Here is an 18696-nt window from a genome sequence, read left to right on the forward strand (position 1 = left end):
AGCTTCGGATCAAAGATCCCAAGTAAAAGGCTATGGCAAAATTATCCAGGGGAACAGAATTCGAGACTTGATCTAATAATATATACCTGTGAAAACGGAATGGCAAAGTTCATGAACAATTTTCAAAGAAGAATGAACTTTAAGCTTGACATCTGGGCATTGGGGTACAATGCTAAGCCACACATAAATTTGGTACTGCTATGGTCTGACAGTTTGTGTCCCCCCAAAATTCATATGCAGAAATCCTAAACCCCAATGTGATGGTATTAAGAAGTGGGGCCTCTGAGAAGTGATTCAGTCATAAAAGCAGAGCTGTCATGAATAAGATTAATGCCCTTATAAAAGAAGCACAAGAGAACCCTCTTGCCCCTCTTCCATGTGAAGATATGATGAGAAGTCTGTAACCTGGGAAGAGGGGCCTCACCTGACTATGCTGGCACCCTGCTCTGAATTCCAGCCTCCAGAACTGTGAGAAATACATTTCTGTTGTTTGTAAGCCACTCAGTTTGTAAGCCACTCAGAGTACAAAATACTCTGGTATTTTGTAATAACAGCCCAAAGAGACTAAGAAAGCCACCATATGAAATTATTTGGCAAGGAATTTAGATGTATCAGAACTGATGGATTTCAAGGACAATGACTGGAACCATAAAAATGCCACAGAGAACTCCAGGGTTTTGAAGATGCTGAATGTGAGTGCCCATTGGAACACTGACACAGATGATCAGCAGAAAGAAATGCAAAACTGAATCTTGAAGAAATCTCAGGGATAGAAATATGGATTTGGAAGTCATCCTCATAAAAAGAGTAGCTAAAATAATACAGCCAGACCCCAGTGAAAGAGAAGATCAGAATCAAAGGTTGGAAAAAACCTAGATCATGATCCAGAAAATGCCTACTTTAGAGGACAGAAGAATAAGAACCCAGAGAGTGTGCCCTCGGTTTATGATTCATTGATAACATTTTTTAATGAGCTTAAGAGAGTGCATTTTCTCGTTTTAGGAAATTTGATTATTCATGTATGAGGTCTGAGGTATGCATCTATCAGTCTAATCAAGCTTTTAGATTTCCTAAGACACTAAGTATTCAAAATCATATAGTAGTATTTAAAAGTAATCGTTTCAGTCCAAAAATATAGTGGTCTGAAACAGAATCTTCAATAAAGATATACGGATGGATGACATACTTATACACCAAAATGAGTCTCAAAAACCAATACTCCCACGGGCAAGGGAATAGCCAAGTTTGTTGCGGTTTCCAATGAATGACATCAGCCCCGTGTAGGTCTCAATCAAAATGGGTTCAGTTAGCACCATCAGCCCCTTTCCTCTTCCAGATCCAGTGGAATTCTTGTGGGCATTCTGGATAGCTGGAACAAGCTTAGACGTGAACCCAGACAACTGAAGAGGAAAAGAAGGCACAGAGTTAGTAAATGTAGAGTAGGTCCAGGGATACTTCCTCCCCAGCCAGTCTTCACCACAGCTGACCAGTCTCCTAGGGCTGCAACTATCCTTACTTATATAGAAATCACTTCTCAGAATTGTCAACACTGCTTCTGTTAGTCTTTTAATAAATTAGTCAGCCAATAAATTATGTACATAATGAAATTATCTTCCTCATCCTGTTTATTTTTCATCCTTCATAATTTGTACAACATTAAGAAGTCAGTTTAATAAATATTTGCTGATAGTCTATTATGAATCAGACACCTGTTGGATGCTGCTGAAGACTGAATGACAAGTAAGATGTAGTCTCTGTCTCCAAAGAAGTGATACTATAATAATCTAAGAAATGAACTTTTTAAAAAAGATTTTATCTATTTATTTGAGAGAGACAGAGAGAGTGGTGTAGGAGCAGAGGGAAGGGATAAGCAGACCTTGGTGCTAAGCATGGAGTCCGAGGTGGGGCTCAATCCCATGACCCCAAGATCATGACCTGAGCCGAAATCAAGAGTCAGACGCTCAACCAACTGAGCCACCCAGGTGTCCCTAAGAAATGAACTTGTAATGATTACACAAAGTTTGTGAAAATAAACAGCAAAAGAGGCACACGATGCTAAGGGAACACAAAAGAGGTAGAAATCATATGTAGTGAGATGATCAGAAATGGCTTCAAAAGGAAAACCCTAGAGACAATCCTTAAAGGGTTCACGGGGTTTCATTAGGTGGAATGGGGTTAGGAAGGGCCTAGTCAACAGCTGTTGTTTTTTCCAACCTAGCATCATTTCCACCACTTGAGATTCTTCTTCCAACAAGAGTACCTCCTTTGTTCTTCAGAGAACCACCCTACTCCATTAGCCCACATAGTTTAAGTGGCGCTGACTGTAGCATATGGCTCAGGCCTAACCAATCAGAGGAGTCCATTTCTCTGGTCACAGAGATTGGTTCAGGATGGGCACATGACCAGTGTGGTTATAAAACCGATAGAATACAAGCCTGGAGGTATTCATGGTCATTTTGCCACACATAGTGACAACCTGACTGATAAAGAAGCCCACAAAAGTGAAAGAACTAAGATGTCAAGAAAGATGAATTCTTGGCAAAGCCATTCAAATTACTAGATCAGCCGACCCTGAACTTTTTTTTTTTTAAGATTTTATTTATTTATTTATTTGACAGAGAGACATCCAGCAAGAGAGGGAACACAAGCAGGGGGAGTGGGAGAGGAAGAAGCAGGCTCCCAGCAGAGCAGGGAACCTGATGCGGGGCTCGATCCCAGGACCCTGGGATCGCGCCCTGAGCCGAAGGCAGATGCTTAAGGACTGAGCCACCCAGGTGCTCCTGACCCTGAACTTTTAAGTTAAGTAAGTAAAAGAAAAATTCCTTCTTTTGGTCAAGCCAAGTTGAATTGGATTAAGAGGAGGGTAATTCAGGGAGAATTCTAAACAGAGAAATAAGTGAGGAAATGAAGTAAGAAAGCTCATATCTTTGTATTTCCAATAAGTTCTTTTATTTCCATGATTTCTTTCTAATATAAATGTATTAGCTAGGTCAAAGAAGGTATCATCATCTCCGTGTTAGAAAACCAAGGCTCACAGAAGGTAAACGACTTACCCACAGTAACTCCACTTTCTGTATCACAGTAAAAAAAAACATTGGAAATAAAATCTTATTCACAGTGAGATCCAAATCTGTTTCTTAGGCAACTGGCCACTAATCTAAATTAAGACTCTTATTACATATATTCCAATATCAATTCAAACTATTAAGCATACTATATAAAGTGATCATTGTTTTCCCATTTGTCCATGAGGAGACCAATCTTTGCTTTAAAAGGCTAACGCAAGAGTGATGATTCAATGAAGATAGAGAAGCCTGTAGTCTTTCCCCATAATACAGTTTTCAGTATAGATCTTATCCTGGATTCTTAATTTTATATTGCCCTTGGGCAAACCACTTCTTCATTCTAGTCTTAGTTTCCTTATTAGTAAGAAAAAAACATTTAAAATTTAGAATATATCTACTATTGCTATTTGACCTAACCCATAAGCAAAAAAAAAAAAAAAAAAAAAAAAAAAAAAAAAAAGCCATGCAAATAAAACTTCTATAATTTTCTGTGTGACACTGTAAATTCATTTCCCCCTTTTGAGCCTCAGTTTGTTCTTTTGAAAACAAGCATTGGAATCCATGGATTTTAGAGAATATCAGAAGAAAAAAAAATAGTGACTATGATGATAAAACAATACAGTTTTCTGGAGTACCTCAATATTTCTAGATTTTCAAAATAAATGGATATATTTTTCTCTCTCTCTTTTTTTAAATGCATTTATTTGAGAAAGAGAGAGCACACGTGCAAGCCGAGGGGGAAGAACAGAGGGAGAGAGAGCAGGAGAGAGAGAGAATCTCAAATAGACTCCCTGTTGAGCATGGAACCCGAGGAGAGGCTCAATCCCATGACCCAGAGATCATGACCTGAGCCGAAATCAAGAGTTGGACACTTAACCAACGGAGCCACCCAGGTGCCCCTGTCTCTCTACTTTTCCTTAAAGTAATAAAGTAATTGAGTAATACCAAACATTAATTTTAAAAAATAGACTCACTTCACTGAGGCTAAAGAATGTAACTAACACGGAAGTAGGGTTTTGCTTGTTCTCCATGGGCTTCCGTCTATAGCAGCAAAGACAGACCGAAGGTCATTTTTATTACTGTTTGCAGTTCCAGCATCCTCTTTGAGATCTTAAAGAGGATGTAAACATTGCTGTTACTGAAGGATACAAATTATAATCATACAGGCTAAGGATTCTAAAAGGAAGGACATCCTTCTTTTCAGCAAACTCCACCAGTGCTTTAGTTGATTGAATAAAACAGAAAGAAATGATCTTTCTTCAACTTCCAAAAGAGGAAAGCAGAAAGGAAAGAATAAGTTAATAACATGGGCATTTAATCACTATGTTTTAAAATCATAAAATCTCAAGTTTAGAAGTGATCTTAAGCTTATCAATTCACCACTCATCGATTGTTATGCCTTGCCACGTCTTTACCAAGAAGCCACATCCCACTCTATGGACACATCCAACGATAGGAACTCGCTGCTGTCCAACGACGTCTACTTTATCACGGTATATCGGGAAAACACTTGGCATTAGATGCACAGGGTCTGGTATGTTTCCTTGCCCTCTCAGTTACTGATGGTTAGACCCCGGATAAAACCATATAATCTCACTGAGCTTTAGTTTATACATCCGAAAATGGGAAAATAATGATGATGATGATACTAAATGCCAATCTCATCAGATTGCTGTATGAATTTCAGTAAATTATTCAAAAATATTTTATAAAGCATTTTATAGATACAGATATTTCATTATTTACAGGCAGAGAAGACTTTGACTTCTTAGTCCCATTCTCTTCAGTTCTATACTTGGAATGCCAATTTCCTTAATATGAATCATAGACTCCAGAAAACAATTTTTTAACGCGGATATGAGCTTTTTAAAAGTAACAGAGTTCTCTGGATGCCAAAGGATACATTAAATTCTACTCAGAAACCATGATTTCAAAAAACAAGGCTTGAGCATCAAAGTATCTCCCCCAGGATATTTATCACTCATAAAGAGAAAAATACTGACTTTGCAGCGGAGAAATCCAGCATACACCATTTTAAACAAGTGATCAAGGTTAACACCACTAGTAATAAGACATACAGGCATCGTAAGCCTATGGTGAAGACACCATCATTTCTATAGTATCTGCACCAAAAAAGCAGACCACAAGTTAATTATGAGAAACCATCAGGCAAACCCAAAATGAGAGACATTCTACAAAAAAACTGACCAGTATTCATCAGAAGTGCCAAGATCATGAAAACAAAGGAAGAAGGAAAGATGTGATGAGCACTGGGTATTAAATGCAACTAATGAATCATTGAAAATTATATCAAAACTAATGATGCACTATATGTTGGCTAATTGAATTTAAATAAAAATAAAAAGGAAGAATGAGAAACTCTCACAGTTTGGAGGAGAATAAAGAGACAGATATAATATGTTCCCTGGACTGGATCCTGGGACATACAGAGGACATTAGGAAAAACAAAACAAAAACCCAATGAAATTTGAATAAGGCCTACAGTTTACTTAATATTATTCTACCAATGTTTAATTCCCAGGTTTTGATAACTATATTATATTATGTAAGTTGTTAGAAGAATTTGAATGACATGTACATGGAAACTTTACCATCTTTGCAATTTTCCTGTAAGTCTAAAATTATTTAAAAATAAAAAGCCTTTGAACTCTGGATTGAAAGAAAATCCTAAATATTAGTTCCTCAAGATTACTGAAGTTTTCAGTTGATCAAGGTGAGAGTTCCAAAGAAAACCAGGTACAAGATGACACTTTTACTTTGTTTCTCTTATCTCTGTATTTTTTAATATGAACATACACCAAAATTTTGCCAGGGTTACTGATTTTTCATTAAGACTGTGTTTTCTGACATGAATTACACCAAGACAATTGGGTTCACTGAAGAATTTTCCATCTGAAAGAAATAATTTATAAATTTTTCCATTTTTTTCCTGAAAAATTTCCATTGAATGAATTCATGTCTATAGAATTAAATTAAATCAAAAAGTTGATTTTTGTCCATTTCAAATTTAGTTGAGTTTTCTTCTGAGGATTTACTTTTAATATTATTATTTTCCTGAGTGTGATTTTAGTTGATAATTTAATTTTGTGTTTAATTCTATTAACTTTCCTCAGGCCAAATTTTGCTTCTTTTTTTTTTTTTTTAAAGATTTTATTTATTTATTTGACAGAGATAGAGACAGCCAGCGAGAGAGGGAACACAAGCAGGGGGAGTAGGAGAGGAAGAAGCAGGCTCATAGCAGAGGAGCCTGATGTGGGGCTCAATCCCATAATGCCGGGATCACGCCCTGAGCTGAAGGCAGACGCTTAACCGCTGTGCCACCCAGGCACCCCCAAATTTTGCTTCTTAATGTCAAAAATAACACACAATTCCTCAGTTTGTTTCTTAGCTATGTAAGGTTACCAGCTATCATTTTAGTTTTAGCTGCTTTAATTTTCTATGTCTATATAAATTATTTCTATCAGTACTAATACTGTAAACTAACTCTCTATGCCACTAATAGATTAAAAAGCTCTAAAATCATCCAAAAAATATTAACAAAACAACTACACTATTGGCCAGGCATTTTCTAAGCACTGTGACTAGAGAGGCAAGACAAGCATCCTGTTCCCATGGAGATTACATTCTTGTGGCATGAGAGAAAGTAAAAGTAAATATAGGTGATTTTGATGGTGATAAATTCTAGGAGAAAATAAAATGTGGAAAAAGGTAAAGTAATAGGATTGAAGGTTATTTTAGATATTGAATTCAGGGCACATCTTTCTGAGGAAGTAAAACTTGATCTGAGGACCAAAGGATGAAAAAGAGGCGGTTATGAGGAGAAAAGACAAATTGGGAGGGAGAAAATAAAAGCACCTGTACAGGCTGTGAGGTAGGGATGAGCTTAGTTTATTCAAGGAACAGGGAAAAATCCTATACAGCTAGAATATAGTGATTAAACGAAAGAGATTGAAATGAAACCTTAGGCACAGAGCATCTTGTGAGCCATATTAAGGACTTTGGATTGAAATGATTTTAAAGATAAGTTTGATGATACATGTTTTTTGTTTGCTTTTGGGTTTTTGTGGGGTTTGTTTGTTTGTTTGTTTGTTTTTTTTTTTTTTAATAATCCTGGCTATTGTATGGAGAATTTACTGTCAGGGTCAAGAATGGAAGCAGGAAGATTACGAGGAGTTTGAAGGTCACTTCAGTAGTCCAGGCAAGAGATGATGGTGGTTTGGACAAAGAGAGCAGTGGAAAACTTGAGAACTGTTTGACTTAGGGATACTACTTGGAGGCAGAGTCATAGAAATTGCCAGTAAAAGTAAATATAGGGGATGAAGAGAACAGAGGAATCAAAGATGACACCTAGATTTTTGGTCTGAGAAACTGGATAGAAAGTGATTTCATTCCTGGGTTGGGAAAACCTCGGTGGGAGAAGGGCTTGCATGTGGTGAGGTACAGGGATCAAGGATTCTGTTCTAGATGTGTGGTTTGAAGTGTCTAACCAGTAAGGTCTCTTAGTAATTTCTACTGGTCAGCTGGATACATGAGCCTGGAGCATGAAGAAATATACAGATGATAGGTCCATGTCTATAGTCAACAATTCCAAAATAATAATTATAGATCCTGAGGTCAAGAACAATATTCATAAAGTGAAGTTAATAGCCTAAACAAGATAGGATATAGGGCAAGAATTAGAAATCCACAAATTCAGGAAGCTTTGTTGGACAAGATGCTAGGCATTGGGGGCAATGCACAGGGGATCTAATAAGTAAACTGAGGGTCCAAGTGTTTCAGAGATTTGTCCAATGATAAATACTAGTAAGCCACGGAGCAAAGCCTTGGATGCAAGTCTCCCGACTTAAGTGTTAAAGTCTTCTCTTCTAGAACATACTGCTATTATGAGCAGTAAAATTCAAACATTTAGAAAAGGATTTATGTTCCTTATTTTTCAGAAGGGCTAGAAAAAAACTATGCCCAGTAATTTTCAAAACATGTTCCTTAGAACACCGGATTTCCTCATGGGTTGGATGACCATATGATTTATCATCCAAACCAAGATTCTTTTGAAAAGAAAGGAAGTGTTGCTATTAACAGTGTTGGGACAACAGATATTCCTGAGGGTTTGGGGAGAAGTTGTGGAAGCCAAACAGGTAACATACTCCAGTCCCTGCAATCACATCAATTAGAGCTGCTCTATTTTTAAGCTTTATATATTTCAAGTAAGATTTTATTTTTTAAAGTCTTTTGTTTCTAAAAAAAAAAATTGAAAAACACTATACTCAGCTTGCCTAGCAACCTCTATCTCTGACAGTCTATTCGATCCACAAAGATCTATATTGTCTATGCTCCTACTCATTTTTCAAAACCAAATGCAAATCCTATCTCTCCCACAATGCCTTCCCATCTACTCAAGGTAAAAATTAATATTTTATTCTATTGAATTTCACTTATATCCCCACTTAAACTTCATTTATATCCAGTTTTCTAAGAATTAGAGTCACAAGTGTGGCTGTTTGTCTATATAAGTAAACCAAGGTTTCTTTACCTTGGGACTATTATTATTTTGTGCCAAACAATTCTTTGCTGTGGGGGACAATGTCCTCTATATTTTAGGATTTTAAGCCTCTACCCGTCACATACCAGTAGCATCCCACCCCAGGTGTGAGAACCAAAAATGTCTTGAGGCATTGCCAAATGTCCTCCAGAAGGTAAAATCATTCCCTGTTGGAAAGCAAGAACTAAAGGAAGTATTCATGATGTAACATGAGTATTGAGATCAAACAGATCATCTCAGGTTGCAAGTATGGCTCTCATTAGCTGTGTGACTGTGGGCAAGTTATTCAACCTCTCTGAATTGTATAGTTCCTTTTCCATAAAAAAAAAGAATATTAATAATATCAAATGCAGAGGGTATCTATAAAGATTAAACCAACTTTAATAAATGAAGGGTTTGTGTCTAAACTCTCCATGTACAGGTACTCAAATTCATGTATTTCAGGAAGGGCTGAGGAAGTGGAATGAGATGAAGCTGGAATTTGGAGTCATACTGCAAAGGTCATTAAGGAAGCCTATTACCAATAATCAACAAATACTGTCAATAAATCACTGACAATATTACCATCAAACTATAACTTCTTGAAGGCCCACATGCAATTCACCTCAACATTCCCATTGCCAACACCCTCTGGACTGTCAGGATACCTTTTCCTAGATCAATAAATGTCTTTAGATTAGATGACTGGATGCTTCTCCAGTCCTTATCATAAGTTTCATTCAGAGAATCCTCTGTGGCCTCAGCATCTAAATGCTGGAAAGAAAAAGTTGACATTATTTCATACTCAATGAACTTGGCGTTTCGTTAGACTCAGATGTACCTTATTTCTAGTCATTTTGGTGAACCCTCTGAAAGGAGGAGGGACCACGAAGACGAAGTGACAAGCAGTACATTGAAGGAAAGCCAGACAAAAGACCAAGTCCCCAAGCTGGATCCTGAGCATTCCAAGCACCTGAACTCAATCTGTGTGACAGGAACGCGGTGTCATCTGATATGAATGCCACCAGCCACATACTTTACTCTAAAAGCTTTTATACACCCACCCTTGGCTCCTTCTTTTATTCCAGTCTCAAAAACAGAGGGTCAAGTTTTAACAACTCGGATTACATAGGAGCTGTGTGCTGGTTGGGGTAAAGTATAGCAATGTGTGCGGGTGGGTGGGTGTGTTGGAGGTCGGGGGGAGTGTTGAAGGTTCTTCTTGACTTTACAGCAATTATTTACCAGCTGAGTGACTGGGCTCCTAGGTTGCTTCAGGTGCTGTCTGCCAGCAGTTCACTGCCTAGAGTCTCAGTTTTCCTTATTACAACCATAACTTGCTTCCTGTTTACACTGGGTAAAGAGACCAGGTTTCATGCCTGCAGGCCCACATTCCTGAGCTGAGCAGGTTTTCCAAACCTTCAGGCTATAGGTTTCCCTCTGTAGGAAATGAAGCATGCTGGGATCAAGAGTAAGTCCATCCAATACCCAATCCTGGAAACCACTTGAAAAGTCACACAGCTGGATAGAATGTTTCTATCATTCTGGCACATTTTACCAGGAATTATCTTTATGGAGACAACTTGATTGTGGGTATATTCAGGTGTGTAGAGAGAAAAAGGAGGCTGAGACAGAAGCTTCTTTCCTCCAAGAGAGGTTCCTATACATCCTAATTTGCATCCCCTTCCTATTCCATTTCCCCAACTCTCCCCTGTCAACACACACATGCTTTAATTTCCAGCTAAAATGAGCTACTCTTTATTGAAGAACATATCATATACCTTGGTAATTTGCAGGTTCCAACCATCTTTTATTTAAAATGTCTTTTCCCTCATCCTTTGATGCTTAAATCACTCATACTTTGAGTTTCACTTCAAATGTTATACCTGTTAACTTTTGGACTTACTTGTTCCCTCTTCTGGGTTCCCATAGAACCTTGTGAATCCCTCTATTAACGGACTTAGCATATTAAAGTATAATTTGTTAATTACTTTTTTTGCTTTCTCCCTCTACCCTCTAAGTGTCTGGAGGGCAAACTCTGTTTTATTCTTCTCAGTCTCCCAGCTTACTAGCACACTGGTCAGCATGTAGTATTCAATGCCAGGTGGGTTTTCAAGGAGTATTTGTCAAACTGATATGAAGGGAAACTAAGGAGCTAAGGATGTAAAGTTACATTTGATTGCTAAAACATTGGCTCGCTTTCATAATTCCCTTGAAAAGAAAGGTAAATATGCCAGAAAAGAGAAAAAATTTTGGTCTGTAGACCCCTTTGATTTGATTATAGATCACTCATGGCCCATTCACTATTATTCACCAGCTCTGGGCTGGGTCATTAATTCCTCCCAGCAAGACTATCCACACATCCTAAGAACCCAGCAAGGCAATGGTTAAAACAGGGGAAATGAGACTACAAATTACAAATATAAAGTAGATGAAACAATCAAGGATAATTGCGTCTTGTCATAAGTATAATATATCACATTCCATCACATCAATAAATACACACACACACACACACACGAGGAGTTTCTTCAGGTTTATACCCATTTCCCTGCTTATTAGCAAATTGTTTAGGCGTGGAAATAGAGCAGTTTATTGTCATACCTTAGTCAATTCACTTAATCACTCTAAGTACCCTCATTTTAAAAATAGAGATGGCTATCTTGACCTCACAGGATTTTTAGTTGAATTGCATGAAAACATGCAAACTGTAATCAATAAATATAGTCTGATTACATAATATTACATGATATTATTTTCATGTCTTGTAACAAGAAAGTCAATGCCAAAAAATGATTATTTCCTATTTTCACAACTGTTTTATATGAGTAATGCAAAGTATATGCATACACAGATTGGAACAGGCTCTGAGATAAGCAAGAATGTCTGGAAAGAGGCCATTTGACCATCATATTTGCCAGATGTAGAGTGCTATAGTGTTAGTGAGATGAATACAAGAAAAAATGATGTATTTTGATGCTTTATTGCATAAATTTGATCGTAATTTTTTAGATCAGTGTTAAGAGACTTAGAGATAATATGAATTTGGATTTGAATGCAATTAGTGTGTCCATTAATGCTCTTTCCTACGGTACCTGCCTGACCAACCAAGCCCATGACTCAGCTTTGACCCAAAGTTTTATGACCCGAAACCTCTATCACCAGTTCAGCCTTCCCTCCTGAACTTCAGACCTAAATTTCTAACTGCCTGACAACTAACTGAACTCCATGTTCCATGGATGTGTCAAACTCAACATGTCCTAAACTGAACCTCCAAACCTACTCTCCTTTCAGTTTTTCCCATTGAAATTAATGGAATCACCATCTACCCAAGGCAGAAACCACATCATCTTCGATCTCTTTCTCTCCTCCACCTACTATTATATTCTGTAAGTTACCTGCTGCTATTAATTCTGTGTCTTGAATATACCAAAATTCCTTTATCTTCTCTCCATTCCTACCACTCCTAACTTAAATCAAGCCCCCATACTTATTATTTGAGCCATTACAATCATGATGGGAATATATAAGGTTAAACTCCTGCTAAAATAAATTACCCTGTGTCTAAGAATATTCCTTGTACCTTGATGGGCGTCCACTCCTCTTCATTTGATCTAAACTTATGACTTAATCAATTTAGTACTCATTTAAATATCCTTGCATTTTTATCTACCTCTTCTGTTAAGCAATGTCTTCCGCAAAGACGTGAATCTTGTCTCATTCATGTTTGTATCCTGAACAATAAATACCTGTACTTTGTAGGTGTCGGAAAATATTTGTTGAATAAAGAGATTCCAGGTGCTATATAAGAAAAGACTCTGAGTAAGAATAAATTTGGATTTTTTAAAGGTATTTTTGTTAAAATAAGTCATTCCATTAGATTGTACATAATTTGAAAAATCTGACTATGTGTAACCCAGCTCTACAGAATTCCTTTTCCTTTTGCCACAACAGATTTGCTAAACTGAATTAAATGGTTTCAGGTATTTAATTTAGTTATGCATTTTCCCCATATTTTTCTACTTTTCCCCATTTCATTTATAAGGGGAATGGAAAAACTAGTTTATATCATCCTTTTAAAATCTTATGTTATGCCAAAATCCTCACATAAAAGGAATTCTATATCCACAGAATTATTTTTCTTCTTATTTACTCTTTTACATTAATATAACTGAGTATTAATCAAAGCCAATCTTGGAAAATATCCTAAACACAAATAATATTGTGACATAAAACCAACAACAAAAGAGAAATTAAAACTCAAAGCACTGTATCAGAGTACTCATCATCTGACATCACAGATGGAGATCACTTGTTGACATAAAGAATCAAGACTTGGGGTGGCCTTCGAATAAGAAATAGTTTGGCAAATGAAAAATGCCAGACTGTTGCCAGGAAATTAAAAAAAAAAAAAAAGCTTTGGAAGAGTAGTTTAAGGAGAAAAACTGTAAAGGAAATATATTTGACAGATCCACAAATAGTTTGATTGACTGAAAACCAACCAACTAAACAACCATTCATTATACTTACATCCACACGTGTGCTCGGGTGTACACACACACACCTGCTATTCTCACCCCCCACTCAACAAGAGCTATATAAACAGTGAGTTTTCCTTTTAGCCTTGACTAATAGGAAGGGCTTGTGTAAAATTACTACTCCATTCTAACCACATTCATGGTATTTGGGAAATAATTATTCTATCCCCCTTTTTTAAATTTTATTTCTTATCTTCCTTTTTATTTCTTATCTTCCTTTTAAAATTATTTGATTATATTTATATGTATCAAAATAAAACAAAATACCGTCAAGAATTCGAGTAAGGCAGTGCCATTTCTCTGCAGTGAATAGAACTTATTCTTTAATCCCTTACCTTGTCTTCCAGCAAAGGACACTCGGGGAGTAAGTACTTAATGCATCAGGTATGAGGAATAAGAGACTTGGCTCAGGAAGTGATGGATGTAATAACCAAGGCAGTTGGTATTATTTTAAAGTACAATAAAATACAATTACTATTAAGGCAAAAATACATATTATTTTAATGGTCAGAACTAGGCTTCCCTTAAAGGTGGGAAATGGCTTTGGAAAAATACATTATTAAGCATTTCAGGTTAGATTAGCAGGTGTTAAAAAAAAAGAAACAGATAAAATACTCTGAACTGTTAGTAAGAAGAAAAGAAGAAGGCGAAGAAGAAGAAGGGAAAAAAAGAAGAGGGAAGCGAAGGAGGAAGAAAAGGAGAAGAAGGGGAAGTGGAAGAGGAAGGGCAAGTGTTTGGGGAGGAGCGAGACAGGATCCAGAGGAGAGCAGAGAGGATTGTGAAGCAATGTATCAGAGTATTATTATTAATAAGGATTTTAAAACAGGGAGAGCTGATATTCCCTGTGAAGTTTGGACTCATTATTATGATGTAAATTCCCACTCCATCTCCAGGAAGCCCTCAGCAAGTCTACTCTCACATCAGTGCCTTTGTGTAAGTATTCTTGTTGTTCTCATTGGTTTTCATTTTGTTCTGTTTTGTTGCTTTTAGGTGGTAGAGTCAGGCTAGGAGCTGATGTTGAAGCTTGGGCTGCAGCATTGTGAGACTGGGTTATCACATGATCCATACAATGATCTAACTCAGTGCCTGCAATAAACCAGAGGTAAACCTTGAGAACATGAGCCCCTGAGGATGTTTGCATAAATCTTGAAAAGACCATTGACCTTTCGGAGAGCAGAAGAGATTTAAGGCAACTCGACCTATGTATTAGGGGCAATGAAGACTCTGTCTATCCTTTAATCACAGATGTTTTGCCTCAAATCCTTTTTAAAATAGGGTACTTATCAATTAAAAATCAGTTTTATACATATGCATACTTGCATGAACAGGTGTGTTGGAAACGATGCAGGCAATGCAATGCACGCCATCCATTCACAGAAGGAATTTAGATGAATGTTGCTATCTTTGAATTTATAGCAAATAGAGAGTTGTGATATTTGGAAGTGAATTGACAGCATATAAGGGTAAATGTAGAGAGGCCAGGGAAGGCAAGAATTTCTAGGCCTATAAGCACACTCCTATGTATATACAGATTTTGTTGAAAATATAGAAGTTTGATCTTTCTCTGCATTTACAGTTCCAACTGTTTTACTTCCTGTCTACTTAGCGTGCTAACACTGCCTAAATTTCCCTAGGGGGGATGAAAGGAGAGTAGAAGGACTCTCCCTGCCACTGATAAACTTAAATATATTTGGGGAGATGAGACTGAAAGACATAAAAATACTCTTAATTAATATTCTTGACTGCTTTACCGTTTATAGAACATTTATACACACATTATCCCATTTAACCTTACAGTGTTGCAATGAAGTTAGGAGGAAGGCAGTGATCATCATTATGTCCATTTTAGAGATGAGACTACCAAGGTCCAGAAAGAAAAGTGACAAACATGACCAAAGAGCCATAGTGACTATATACTTCACACTATTCCATACTCTTTCTCTGAATAAAATAATTAGAATTTACTTACATACAGAAAGTTGTATGTATCCCATATATGTATATGCAATAAACACAATCAAATGCAAGTATTGTGATTTTTAAATAATATTACACTATAATTTTTGGATAATAAATTAGCAAGGAGGAAACATCATAATATGATTAATATAAGCATTATATGTTTTTTAATAAATAAAACAGCTCCACCATTTACTAAAAAATAGTTCAAACATTTTAAAGTTTGCATCTGTATAAACCCAGGTTGTATCTTACCTTTTTTTTTTTTTTTTGAATAGTACATGTCTTAGAAGCACACAGCTTCACCATCAAAGGTCATCTAAGAGTGATGCCCAAACTGCCTACCTTACAAATTTCGAGGAACTTCTCACTGGTGTGTTTCATAGGGTGTTCAGTGAAGGTTGCATAAGGTACCTCAGTGGACCATGGGTTCCAGCGGGAAAAGAGGGACTGCTGTTCTAGACTCCCCCAGTAGATCCTAAGGCCTTCTCCTTGTCTCCTACAAGAAAGAAGTTTCCTTTAGATTAGCCATTGCCATGAGATTAAAACAAAAAGAAAAGAATGGGAAAGTAAGGTAGTGTCTCAGCCTTTATAATGCTGCTAAGTGGCTTGCCTACTAATTGATTGTTCCAGAAATTTAGGAGGTAAGAATAAAGGATAAATACTGTTTCAAACATGATGAGTTCTGAGTGTTTTTGAGACTGCTATGTGGGAATGCCTAATTGGAAATATGACTGGTGCTGAGGACCAGGGTTGGAAATAGGGATATTAACCTCACGCCAATATTTCAATGGTAACAGTTAAAAGAGAAAGGGAGAGGAAGAGTCAAGGTGGTGGGACAGGAACTGGAAGTGTTGAGGTGGCAGGCAGTTTCAAGGAGGAGGGAAATGACAGCAGCTCCAGTTTCCACAAAGCAGTAAACACAAGCAGGAAATGACTGAGAAGAGACATGGGACATCAAGAACAGTAGCCTATGTATGATCATTAAGAGGGATGATGACCAATTCAAAATGCCTGTGACTTCAGCTTTTATATCTTATGGTTTTCTATTTTCTGCACACATTCCATCCAGCAAAGTTGTAGAAACAAACATATCAAAGCTCATAAAGGAATTGCACCTGCCTTTTCACACACTACCTGGAATAGCCCAGGCCTGGTCATCTGGTAAACCCAAGTGCAAAGCAAGAGGAAGCTTGGGAATGATGGGAGGGAAGTTGTGGCAGGAGAGTGTGGCCACATTGAATAACAAAATTGTAATTCCTGTGGTCTCTTCTTTTACGTGTGCCCATCAGAATTTATGGTTTGTGGTTTTAGACATCTCTGAATGCAAAGAGATCCCTGGAGGTTAAGCCAAGCTCAGGTGCTTTGCATTCAGCAAGCTTTAAAACTAAGTTGCCTGTAATTCTAAACAGCCCCATGGAACAGCACAGAGCTCTCATTTCTTCTAGAAATTAAATCCTGGGATCTAGAATAAAAACCCAGAGCTTAATTGTGGTGCCTTCACAAAGCTGTCACTTCCTGTATTAAGGAAGAATTCCTTTGGGAATGCTATTGTGGCTTCTGAGTGTTTATCCAAGTAAAGATGTGTATAAACACAATCTCACACATATGCGTATGCCACCCCTTTTCCCCATTGGCTGATCCCTGAGATTCTTCTTTCAAAAGGAAAGTAAGAAAAGAGCCTGGCACATTCTACTGCCCAGTTCTCAGATTTTTGATCATTGTGTTTGAAAGCTGAAACCAAACTTTTTTTTTTTTTTTACTTAATCCTTCACCCACAGAGAAAAAAAAAAAAAAAAGAAGAGAGGAAAAGAAACATATTGTACATACCTCTAAAGTTCCCTTTCTAACCTCTCACCTTCCCAGCTGCTATGCTGACATTTATCATCCCCCCATACGTTCCTTCATTCTGTTTCTTTTCTTTCTTTCTTTTTTTCCCCCCTGGCCTGGTAATAAACTCTAAGCTCAGTGAATATTCTATGCATGCTGGTTAATGGCGCATTCTGGCTTTAGCCCATTAAAACAACTTGCACAATAGAATTATTTACTGCTTCATATGTCAATTTATGTGCTGGGTGCAATTTTGCTTTTTCCAAAGGCAATGAAAATCTGCCAAAATAGCTTCTCTAATAAGTACACTTAATATTCTTTTACCTTAGGGAAACCTTAAATGAAGTTTAAGCATGAAATTCAAGAGGGACCCTATTTCTAAATAACCAATCAATTTGAGCATGGCAATGACATTTCTCAGAGATGTAGCATACTTCTAAATATACAAGTTCATACTCAGCCATCAGAAAGGATGAATACTTACCATTTACAATGACCTGGATGGAACTGGAGGGTATTATGCTGAGTGAAATAAGTCAATCAGAGAAACACAATTATCATATGGTTTTCACTCATACGTGGAATATAAGAAACAGCAAAGAGAATCATAGGGGTAGGGAGGGTAAACTGAATGGGAAGTCATAAAAGAGGGAGAAAAATCATGAGACACTTAACTATAGGAAACAAACTGAGGGTTGCTGGAGGGGAGGGGGATGGATGGTGGGGTAATTGGGTGATGGGCATTAAAGAGGGCATATGATGTGATGAACACTGGGTGTTCTATGCAATTGATGAATTATTGAACACTACATCTGAAACTAATGATGTACTATATGTTGGCTAATTGAATTTAAATAAAAAAAAGAAAATAAATAAATATACAAGTTTAGCCAACCTTCTCTCCTGAGTTCCACTGGTGATATCTGAGAAGATAAATCTACAACTAAGAAGTCTCTCCAAAGGTAAAAGTAAGGCAATGCTTCTCAGCAAAGACTTTAGTACCAGAGGTCTATGAAAATCTACCATCTTCTGTTCTGTCAAATGTCATAAGGACAGTTATGGAGAATATAGATGCCTTTATGACCAGGAGTGCTTTACTAGTTACTTGTGCTCACCATGAAAGGTATCATATGAGGTAACAGAGTAAAGTGGAAAATGCAAAGAACGGGATGTTGTGTATTCTTGTGTTAGAGTCTTGGTTCTGACCCTTAACGCTGTGTGACTATGAACAAGCTAGGGTCACTTTCTGAATCTCAGTTTTACCATATGCTCTTTGGCATGTTTCCATGTGACACCTTATGACCTGAATAACTAAGTAAATGTTGTAGACAGTTACAGTTATGGTGCTACTAACATTGATCCAGTCAAGGACTTACAAAATCTCAAAGAAGCCTCTGGGCTGTGGCTTCAGTTTAGAGGCATTAAATTAGGTCCCTGAGCACATCCTCTGCTGCAAAGACTATACCAAGCATTGTCCCATCACTCCTAGGGAACTTTAGCACCTACCATGACACCTTACAAACATGTGAAAGCACAAATCAGCCACCATAAGATGGAATAGCATTTTAATGTTTATAAACTAGAGAATGTCAGAGCTAGAAGGGCTCTTAGAAGCTAAAGCCCAGTGCGTTCTTTCTGGATATGAGAAAACTGACACAGGAAGACTAGTTTCCCAAAGCATCATTACACACAGGGCTGAGCTGGTGAGAGCCCTGGTCTCCCAAGACTTCATTTAGGGGTCTTTTCACCATTCTGGGCTATCATTACA

General features: G+C 37.3%; 1 protein-coding gene across 1 annotated transcript in view; it reads right to left on the minus strand.

Annotated features, from left to right (window-relative positions):
• Positions 1-998: 998 nt before the first annotated feature.
• TPRG1 (tumor protein p63 regulated 1) overlaps positions 999-18696 on the minus strand; it is a 207473-nt gene continuing 189775 nt past the window's right edge. Inside the window, exons 5-6 of the mRNA XM_008705164.2 lie at positions 15444-15597; positions 999-1400 (exon numbers count right to left, since the gene is read on the minus strand). Coding sequence (XP_008703386.1) covers positions 1206-1400; positions 15444-15597 — 349 coding nt within the window. The 3' untranslated portion in view covers positions 999-1205. The remainder of the gene's footprint in view (positions 1401-15443; positions 15598-18696) is intronic.

This window comes from Ursus maritimus, unplaced genomic scaffold, assembly GCF_017311325.1.
Source record: "Ursus maritimus isolate PB19 unplaced genomic scaffold, ASM1731132v1 scaffold_4, whole genome shotgun sequence".
NCBI lineage: Eukaryota > Metazoa > Chordata > Mammalia > Carnivora > Ursidae > Ursus > Ursus maritimus.